The following is a 10,980-nucleotide window of genomic DNA, read 5'->3' on the forward strand; positions in this document are numbered from 1 at the left end:
AAAAGTGTGGTACATTCCCCATCATGGAGTACACCACTCCACTAAAGGAAAACCCATTCTTCCACCAGGAATCTGTGAGAAGAGTGACTTGTACATAAAAAGAAGATGGAAGCAAGTACAGTATATTGCAGAGATCATTTGGAAAAGATGGACATCTGAGTACTTTCTTGTGATGCAGAAAAGACAAAAATGGGCTCAGGCAAGAAGAAGCTTCTCTCCAGGTGATATTGTCGTCATTGCTGACGCTACAGCTCCAAGAGGATCCTGGATAATGGCCCGAGTTCTGAGTACCAAGTCTGACTGCAAGACTTGATACTCAGAACGGGTTCGTTCTTTCTGCCTCCAAACGAAGACCAGTGTGTTGGAGAGACCTGTGACAAAGATCTGCCTGCTGCTGGAGGCCACAGTTTAGCATCATGGACATTTATTCTTTCTCTCATTCTATCCTGTCTTCTTTCTGTCTGTTTCTCTTACAGCTAACGGACTAAGGAGAAAATTGATATAGGGAAGTTAGAGTATACGTAGAGAGTATAGCTCCCTTTTATAGAAATAAAGAAAGGTAATTGTGAGTTTACACTTTCCACAATTAGGGGCCGGAATGTTGGAGCTATTCATTGTTTTGTTATTGTTAGAGCCATAGTCATTGTTTTGTTATATTTAATAGTTAAATATTCATTTATTTAATTTCTGTTTTTTGCTTGAATCATAGCTACATAAATTTGTTTATATCATTAGTATTTTATTTTGCTTATTTTTAGTGTTATCTAGTGCTTTTGTTTTAAAAGTATCAGGCAGCCTTAGCCACAGGTGAAGTCTACATATATGGGTGAACAGGTATGTGGGAGGTAGACACCGGGGAGGGCTGATGGTTTTTTACCAGAGCCTAGAGACGCCATTGCTCCTTTGTGTGAAATGTTTGTTGCTGAGAAATTGGATTAATAAACTTCACAGAAATGCCATCTCTGCCTGGACAATGAACGTTTTTATCTCTGCCTGGACAATGAAAGTTTTTATCTCTGCGTAAGATTCACTCCTTCGGTGCCTCAGTGGCTTTTGGACTTTGAGTTTTTAGTTTGTTTTGTTCATTCTGAGGACAATTCGCCACTACAACGACCAAAAATGAAGCTAACTAGCCGCAATCTGTACACATAGGATTGAAGGGACAGTCGCAGCTAACGAAACCCTTACAGCCCACAAATATTCATTAACTTGAAATCGGACACCGTTGTTAGCTTAATAAAACATTTAGTTAGATGTTGTATAGGTGGCGTGACGAAATTCAAACTGTAAATATACTCGAATTACGACCAAAAATGAAACTACTAGCCGCCAGGCCCGGATTGGCTAATCGGGAGAACTGGGAGAATCCCAGGTGGGCCGGTCTGGTTGTTTGGTTGTGGCACTGGTATGACACTGGGTTGAATATTATGGATGCTGTCCCTATGCTGCCTGCACTCGCAGCCCACTTTTTGTATTTACAGTATCTACTTTTTCTTGCAGCCCACCGTTCTCTTCATTCATGCAGCCCACTCGCAGAGTGCAGCCGGGTTAATGATAACCTATTCATGTTCGGAGTCCTCCGACGGCAGCACCTTGCTAAAAAAACAAAACAACAAACCGTCATCCTACACAAATCACTGGTGCTTGTTGGAGGATGCCACCGCGAGCAAAAATAAGCTGTTTTAAACAGGTAATGGAAAGCGCAAAACGGCACTGAAAAAGCTTCAATTTCAAAAGTAGAGCTCTAGAAAGTGACGCGGCCAGATGAACTTTTTCTATTTTTAGCAAAACGCCAAATGAAGACGTTGAGACGGGTAAGCTAAGTTAGTTAGGAGAAGTGCCTGCAAACCAGCGTTTATGTATATGAATCAAACTTGTTCTTGTAGCTCCGCAGCAGCAGCTAATAGGCCAGTGACAATGAAGAGCCAGTAAGGTTACCAAGCAGCAGCTATATGAGCCCAGAACTCCAGTTTGGGCAGGTAGGGTTGATCATTGACTGAGTATTATAAGAATTAATAAGAGTGTGGTGTTGACCTGCTCTATATGAAAAATGCCCTGGGATAATTAATGATGCCAGATGATTCGGCACTACCATAATGACACTGACTTGACTTGATCAGAAAGTGTAAAAAAAAAAAAGGTGTGCTTGAGGAGAATTATGACAATTTATAAAATGTGATTTAGTGTCAGAAGCAGAGCCAGTAGTGTGCATTAGGGATAGCTGCTGTCAGTGTGGATGGCACATCTACTGTAAGCTGTTGTATCACAGTGTGTGAACAAGCAAACATGATCAGATTAGCTACAATTGTAACGTCACAGGGGAACATTCGGAATAACCCGTTTACATGCGTGAGCAGAGAGAGTTACTCCTGTATACATGGAATTTGTAATCAAATGGCAATATCCCGACGTAAACGGCGACGCACGGTTAGCGTCTGGACGTAGCCTACGGACAACCTTAAGACGCAATAACTTTTCGGTCACCTTCTTATAAATCTCACTATCTCGGTACTTTCTGCCGTCAACAAAAGACATTATATTCATGGTTTTCACCACACTAATAAAGAAATTGGTTTCCTCCTCGCTCCAAAAGTGTGGTGCTGTGCTGCGTCTCGCCATGTTTACCTCTACTTCTTGTTTACTTCCAGTATACTGCGCGCAGGTTTTCTGCATTGACATATATATATATATATAACTATATTATTATAGTATATAATTATTATTATAACTATGTTTTCTGGCACATACAAGAAGTTCCTCTAGTGAAAAGACCAAGATTCCTTGCGAATAGAACATGTGCAGAACACAAATCAATGTTCCTTTTGATGGGGATATGCCGATACGTGTTTACATGACCAAAATTTCGGGTTAGAAACCCAGGTAGCATATTCGGGTTTTTAAAAACCAAAATATATGAGCATATTGGGGTTTTTGCCGGTGTTTACATGGCCGTGCGCGACCGGGTTATTGCTAATATTCCGGTTTTGAACGGGTTATTGGCTGCATGTAAACGTAGTCAATGAGTGCAATACTCAAACATTGACGACAACTGAGGAGTGAGAAACGGGAACTTAAATACACAGATGGTGACGAGAACAGAACAGGTGAAGATAATTAACGAAACTAGACACAGGTGAAGACACTGACCTAACTAACTAAACAGGTGAAGACAGAGATGATGAAAACAAACTGAAAGTCCATGAAACCCTGACAACAATATAATCACTTTTTATGACCAAATATTACTTATGACCCATTATGAAAGTTGTATGACATATTCAAAGGAAAAAATAGATTATGGTGTCATTAGAAAGTGCAATACAATGTATCTTGTTCTTTATTTAATCTGTGATTACTTATTTGCACAGAAACAGATTCTGATATTGTTCAACATCATTGGGTTGTTGTTAAGATGTTCACTTTTCTAATAAATCTACATTGTTAGGCAACACTTGGAAATAGTGAAATTTTACAAAATACACCGAATTACAAGGATGTAGAGGACAGGGCGCTATTGCAGACTTATATACTAAGGTTTTGTTTACATTTTTTTAACATAGTCATTCGTGAAGTAAAGTCATGAAAATCCAGGGCTGAAAATGAGTCCCAATCCGGCCCTGGGTGTCTGTATGTGGGAATGTTGTTTTCTGCACCTGCTATTCCCACACAAAGTTTCAAAATTGTTACATTTCAAGCACTTCCACCTGTTTTGATTAAGTTCTAAGAAATAAGCACCAATAATAAATCTTGTTTCTATTTTTTACCTTTTTAATAATTTAATTTCTTTGTTTTCTCACAAAAAACGAAAATGATCATATGGTCATAAATGTGATCTCACAGGGGTAAATGGCAAATATGAAACATAAATAATGTATGTATCATTAGTAATTGAGCTAAATCTCTTGAGTATTAAGGCTGTGTAACAAAAATATGAACACCACACAAGGGTTACGGCTTCCAAACAGGATTTTGTTTCGATGTTCTACCTCTGTTAGGAACACCTCGATCTCACAATCACTGAATCGTGTTTTTTCCCCATTTTTCTGTTTCGTGAATGGTGATCAAGGGCTCCTTTCAATGCTGGAATATTCATTGATTGATTAACACGGACCTTATTTGGACAAATATGGGACGACTTTGGGAGGAGCGCGAGGCTCGTGCAGGACCGCATAAGGTAACGCACGTCCGTATTTATAAGGAGAAGCATGCGTACTGGTGTGCACCGCAAGGTGTTATAAATCAGAATTTTGTTTTTGCGTACAAAAAGTCTGACTTTTTTGCATCTTTCAGAATAGAATCTACGCACAGTTTTATAAATGATGCCCCTGGACCGTAGTGATGCCGGCAGCGCAGACCAATTGGCCAGATCCCTTTGAATCATAGTTGTCCTGGACAACTTGCTGTAGGGATGCGTGTATGGTGATTCCCAAATATGTAATTTTGCTTTGGGTTGGTATTGTAACACTAATGGCTGAAGCCACATGCCTGTTATTCAATAAAAGAAGATTAGATTTATTCCAGTTAATTTTGAGAGTTGAGCCAAATTCTTTGAAGATATTAAGAATTTGGAATAGAGTCCTCAAGATCAGAAATGTACAACAAAATATCATCCGCATGATGATATTGAGCTGCTATTGGATTTAATCTGGACATTACATATTTTATTTTGCTTTATGGCTTGAGCTAACGGTTCAAGAGAGATTGCAAACAGCATGGGGGAGAGCGGGCATCCCTGTCTCGAGCCCCGCTCGATGGGAAATGGCTGAGAGTGCAATTGAGTGGTTGAGACTATGGCCGTGGGAATCGCATATAAAGTACGTACCATGTATATGAATTTGGCCCCCAAACCAAGCCTCTCCATTACTTGCCACAAGAAGTTCCACTTAGGTGGTCGAAAGCCTTTTCCGCGTCCTATGATAAAACTGCTGCCGTTGTTGGAAGGATTGTTGGCTTCTTCTATTACATGAAATAGTCTACGTATATTGTCTGCAGCATGATGCTTGGGTATAAAACCTGATTGGTCGGGGTGGACTAGCTTCTTGATAAAGCGCTCTAAGCCAGGATTTTGGAATAAAGCTTAATATCAGTCCCGATGAGGCTGATGGGCCTGTAATTTGAACAATCCGTACCTGTGCATTATGAACTCAGCTCTCTGGTGGTGCTGGTGGTGGTATTCCCTTCCTGTGTGGTAATATTGCATGAAAATTAATGTATACATATGTTATTTCATACTGGAGGATTTGGCTGACACATCGGTGTGAACCTAGTGACAGACACAGAACTAACGCTCAGACTGAGCATTTTACTATTAACTCCACTACATGCAGAGATGTGACAGGTTTACATCCTCATGTTAAATAATACAGTGAGTCAGTGTACTAGGTAATTCATATTTCTAGTGTCCAGCGGTTGGTGTACTTACGTCATTCTAAGTGGAAACAAAGAACTGCATCGGTTACACAGAATTAACTTGAATATGACCGGAAGTAAGAATTTTTTCCTTCACAATAAAAGTGCTAAAATGAATAAGCCTTGGAATGCACAATATAACATATTTGTTGGCTATCAATATAAGCAGTGCAATCACTGTGGTGCTCACTGCAAAATAAATCAAGGGTATTTCCTGTTATGCAGCAACATTTCTGTCTCCATGAATTTCCTCATATTTTTTTTTTTTACAATTTGTCAAATATTTCAAACAAATGACTTCTGTACTCTACAAGAACTATAAGCCATAAAATTACAAAATACTCAAAATATTTATATTTTTTTATTTTATATTTAATTATTTAATAGTCCATCTATATAATTCAAATGACAGTACACCACCTCAGAGAATCACTGAGAAACATCCTGTTAGTAATGTTATCTTAGAGAAAATATGAAATTATTTAGATATAGCCTTAAAATAATGATTTACTATTGTAAGCCATATGGCTCTGCCCAAGTGTGAATCACCTAATCAACTTCCTCCACCATGCTTCAACACACTTCATCTGCTGGGTCCATTTTTGGTTTGTAAGTTAGTACTGTCGCTTTTTGGAAACCGCATTTCAACAATTTTGAACTGACAAGAAACAAAGGAACTGGGCTGTTCTATATCGTAAAGGCTCTATCCTCTAAGGTCGTCGCTAGTGGGTTTATCCCACGTGCACGTGGATAGCACGAAAAATAACTCATCCACACCAGCGTCTCGCCCTCCTGTTCTCCTGCCCTCCTGCTCTCCTGCCCTCCTGCTCTGCCAGCAAACCAGCTTTATGCTGCATTTCGCTGCAGGAAAAGAGACAATATTTCGCCCGTATTGGCTTCTCGGAATTGGCTTCCTGTAAAGTTCAAAGTTTAATTTAAAATCCTGCTTCTGACCCACAAATCAGAACACTGCACTCCTGGAATGCATAGTTACTTGTGGATCCTAGAGTCTCCAAAAGTAGAACGGGACCCAGAGCCTTCAGTTACCAAACACCTCTCCTGTAGAACCAGCTCCCAGTTTGGGTTCGGGAGGCAGACACCTTCTCTATTTCTCTCTCTCTTCCTCTCTCCCAATGGGCTGAGGCAGAAGGCCACCCACCAAGAGTCAGGGTCTGCCTGAAGTAGATGGTGCGCCCGCTACGACCATGCTCAGAGACGTTTACGCATTGTTCATTGCAGTATTCTCCGAATCACCAGGGGGCATACAAACAAAATAATCTGTGAATAAGCAGTAGTAGAGAAGAAGAGAGCAGAAAAGGAAAGCAGGCTGCCTGGCAACAGTAGTAAACACATCCATGATAAATACTGACGTACCGCCAAACATTACATTTGTCTACTTTAATTATTAATGTGACTGTCGTTTATCTTAAAAGAATACTCTTTTCAGGAAGCCATTTTTTAGCTTTGACAAAGTGATCTCTCATGTTTTTCTCTCTTAAGCAAAATGCTTTTTCTTTTCCCAGCGTGGTGTCTCTCTCTGACCACATATTTAAGGCAGTTTGACTCCGTGTGGTCTGTCAACCCGGTCTCACGCCAGGTCGTGAAATAGTCACGTTATTTTGATTTATTGATTTCGTTTACAGGTCACGGTTTTGACGTTTATTTCATGTTCACGTCACGAATTTTGAACGTGTACAGATCATGATTTTCGAACCTGCTCTGGGGGACGCAACAACGGGGAAATGAGGCGCCACACGCTGGCCACAACAACAGGATGGACCGCCACATGTGGGATGCGATCCCCGGGCGCATCCCCAGGTGCAGGGGCACACAACAACGGGGAAACGAAACGCCACAACAACACATTAGCTGTCTTGCTAATTCCACCATGCTTCCTGTTAAAAGAAGACAGTTCACCCTATGCCTTTAAGATGCTATACGTCATTCACTGTAAATAGTTGATTCATATTAAATTCACATACGTGTAATATTTATAATTCAAGCAATTCTTAACATATGAAATGTTTATTTCTATTGCATCTGGGCGCTGTAAGTAACTGAGAATGTCTTTTTGGGTAAACATGTTTATTGGTAATAAAAGTAATTTTAATAATGCTTGTTTTATTAGCACAACAAATTCATTTAAGGGATAATAAACGTACCAAACCTAAATTCTATGCATTGATTGGTTTGTTGTTCATAGATTCTGTCAATCAACTCCTTAATCACTACATTACTAACACACACACACACACACACACACACACACACACACACACACACACACACACACACACACACACACACACACACACACACACACACTTTCTAATGCTCTTATTTTGAAAGCGGAAACCGGTAGCATAATGTTTATTGTTTTTAGTTCGACACTGGTTATTTTTCAGCACAGCATGCAGTTTCAATTCCCGGACAGCTCTTTACCACAGCATCACAGAAGGGAGGGGAAAACGTCGGACAATGGAGACAGACAGCTTGACTTATGGAGCTCAGGCGGAAGGATCTGTGGTTAACATGAAAACCAACCGAGCCAGTAGGCAAAATCTATTTTATCATTATTTACCTGAGCGGGTGCATGTTAGCATGTACTGTGCGTTTTGTTTATTTTTGATTTTTCTTTTTTAGACTGATGCTTGGATAGGTTCAAGTTCGTCTCTGTAAACCCTGATTAGGGGCTTGTGTCGAGATCCAGAGCGAATGACGCTTGATTACTCTGAGTTTTTTTCTTTTTTGTTGGATCTCCGATGATCTCGAGACATGCTGTACTGCAACGAGCTGATCAGACGAATCTCCGCTCTGTTCCCAACAATTCACGGTAAGTAACGGCCAGCTAATATAACTGAAATAAGGCTGAAATATTTCTGTGTACGCACCTGCTCTGCAGCCTACAGCTGCTTTCACTGTCGAAATGCAGGTGGATTACATTTCTGCGAGGTTTGACGTAGATAATAGTCCTTGTTTTGACTAGCTATGTGCAGAGACGTCTGGGGCACTGGTGCTCAAGCGAAAAAAATTGACTTTTTAAGACCTTTTTATTATGATATTTAACGAGGCCTAATGTTACAATTATTTATAGGCAAACGTTACATGTTTTTACTGACAATTATATCCCATTTTTGTCAGTAGGCCTATGTCGTTTCTTAAAAGTTATTTTCACACAATTGGATCTCTTCTTTGCCTCTCTAGCTTTGGCAGCACTTTCTTTTCTTTAACTGGTTCATACTTTTTCAACCTGAGACCAGATTAGCTCTGTAGTAATGATTGGCTGCAGTGAGCTTTATAAAATAGATGACCTGTGCTAAGAACACACCACCATCTCACACAGTCACAGAACCTCTGCGAATAACAGTTGATTACTTAACTTAGCTTTATGCCGAATTCCATTTTTAACATTGTGCAAATGGACTAACAGAAGACCTCAGATTTTAAATTCAAAAGGTTTTGGGTGATGGAAAGTTCTATTGCTTGTATCAGTTGGAGGAAAAGTTGATTAGAATAAAATCTGTTTACTACTGTGAGTTTGTTTAGCTTTACATATTTCACACATAGGCCTAGCTAATGAACAAATCCAGATATAATCCATCTCAGATCACATACATTATCTCTGACTATGGCACTAGCAAAACAGACGAACAGAGTGGCTGAATCGACGTAACGATACGTAACGATCTGAGAAGAACAAGCGGAGGTTTATTGTGGCTGATGACATGCATCACCACTCCTAGACAGACAGGAACAGAGAGTACACAGCTACTGAGAGGGAGTGGGCCTCACACCACTCTGGTTTGGTCATAATAAATCCTTAAAGCTTTAGTGCTTAACGTTTTTATATTAATAAACGTCTGTTACATTCAAGCCATTGCCAAATGAGTTGATACAAAGCTAATTAAGACTGTCAGCTCCACCACTCTCTCTCTGTATTTCTCAGTATGGCTATGTTCAGAAAATTGTTGTCTGGTGACTTTTGTGCGCAAAAAATCGAGCGAAAGATAATTACCTCTTATGAAGAGTCCATGTTTTTTTAATCCTCCGTGTGCTCCTTGGCTATTAGCAACTGCGTGGAGGAGGGGTGGGGGTGGTGCGCGATCACGGAAGGCTTGTATCATGTGGATGTGCAGACAGTTTTGTTGTCTTTACTTAGAATTCCTCATTGGGAGACAGAAACTACGCACTATAGCTTTAATTCACAGAGTAAGATGTAAAATACGCTGGCTCCACACTTCTGAGGCAGACGATTAAACTAGCTAAATAAAATCGCTCAACCCTACTCTACTATTTTGGTCTAATAAACCATCGATTCACTGTGTTCTGGCTGTGACGGTGCCATCAGAGCTAATCACGGCTCTAAGCAATACTTGTGATTCCACCAGATGTACAGCAGCGTGTTTCAGAAGTTCTGCTCTGCTCTTGAGAGCAAATACTATCATTACCTGGCTGGATGTCACCAATTAAGGCAGGTCAGGAAAACGTGGACGCCGCTCTACAGGGCGTTCGATTAGCATGTGTTAACTAGGGGTGCACGATTCAGAAAATGTCACGATTCAGTATTGATTTTTAGGCTCCAGCTTCGATTCAAATCGATTTTCGATTCAAAAACGATTCTCAATTAAAAAAACAATTCACAGCATGTAAATGTAGTTACTTTTCCCATGTGATTGCAGTAGACATACAATTTAAAAGAAAAGAAACAACAAATTAAATGTAGTTTGATATTACTTTATATGTCTTCATACAAAAATAATGCTGGGTGATTGTAACAAACTAGAGATCATTTTTATCATTTACATTATTTAATAAACACTGACCAAGCACTTTATTAGGTATGACAATCTAATGCAATCCAACAGCTCTGCTATAGATTCTCTTTAACTATAATTAGATATGTTCAGTTTTTGTTTGCATTGTGTTCCTGATATTCTCATGTAGGTAGACAATAATAATACTAAAACATTTGCACATTAAAACTGTACACCGCCAACACCCACTACAACCTCAGTAATTAATCGGTAATTAATCACCTTACTGTTAATGTCCTAAAAAACTCTAGATGTACAAGTTTAATACAATAATGCATACACAAACCCACACCTCACATTTCTATAAACGTGAATTGTGAAACTCTCAAACAAGGTTACCACCACTTTGTAGATGTCCACATTTAACAGGGAAGGGAAAGAAGAAAACAGTAAAGACTTTCCGTTATCCTGCACTGCCTGTCCCCTATTCCTTTCCTTTCTTTCCCATCCATCCATCCATCTTTTCATTCCTCTTTCTTTCTCCACTACCTATCCTTAAAACCTGTAATTCCTCACTATTATTAAATCCATTATATACCTTCCTTCATTTCCATCCATCCATCCATTTCATTATTATATTCCATATATTTCTTCCTATCACCTATATTCCTTCCTCTTTTCCTTTCATTCTATGTCCATATTTTTCTTTCCTTATTTTCCATTCTCTTCTCTATATTATCTTTCTTTCTGCATTCAGGTTGGAATACCTCCTCTCACACATGCTGTGTGTGGCTGGGATCCTTGGTCATTCCTGTGT

At 39.6% G+C, this 10,980-nt stretch overlaps 1 protein-coding gene across 5 annotated transcripts in view; it reads left to right on the top strand.

Moving 5' to 3' along the window:
• The first annotated feature begins 7,823 nt into the window (after positions 1-7,823).
• minar1 (membrane integral NOTCH2 associated receptor 1) overlaps positions 7,824-10,980 on the top strand; it is a 203,766-nt gene continuing 200,609 nt past the window's right edge. For 4 of the 5 annotated variants that reach the window (XM_039794949.1, XM_039794951.1, XM_039794952.1 and 1 more), the window contains exon 1: positions 7,824-8,242. In XM_039794949.1, the coding sequence (XP_039650883.1) occupies positions 8,172-8,242 (71 nt within the window). In that variant the 5' untranslated portion in view covers positions 7,824-8,171. The remainder of the gene's footprint in view (positions 8,243-10,980) is intronic. The other variant, XM_039794950.1, reaches the window with a different exon arrangement.

The sequence above is a fragment of the Perca fluviatilis genome, chromosome 3, assembly GCF_010015445.1.
Source record: "Perca fluviatilis chromosome 3, GENO_Pfluv_1.0, whole genome shotgun sequence".
Classification (NCBI taxonomy): domain Eukaryota; kingdom Metazoa; phylum Chordata; class Actinopteri; order Perciformes; family Percidae; genus Perca; species Perca fluviatilis.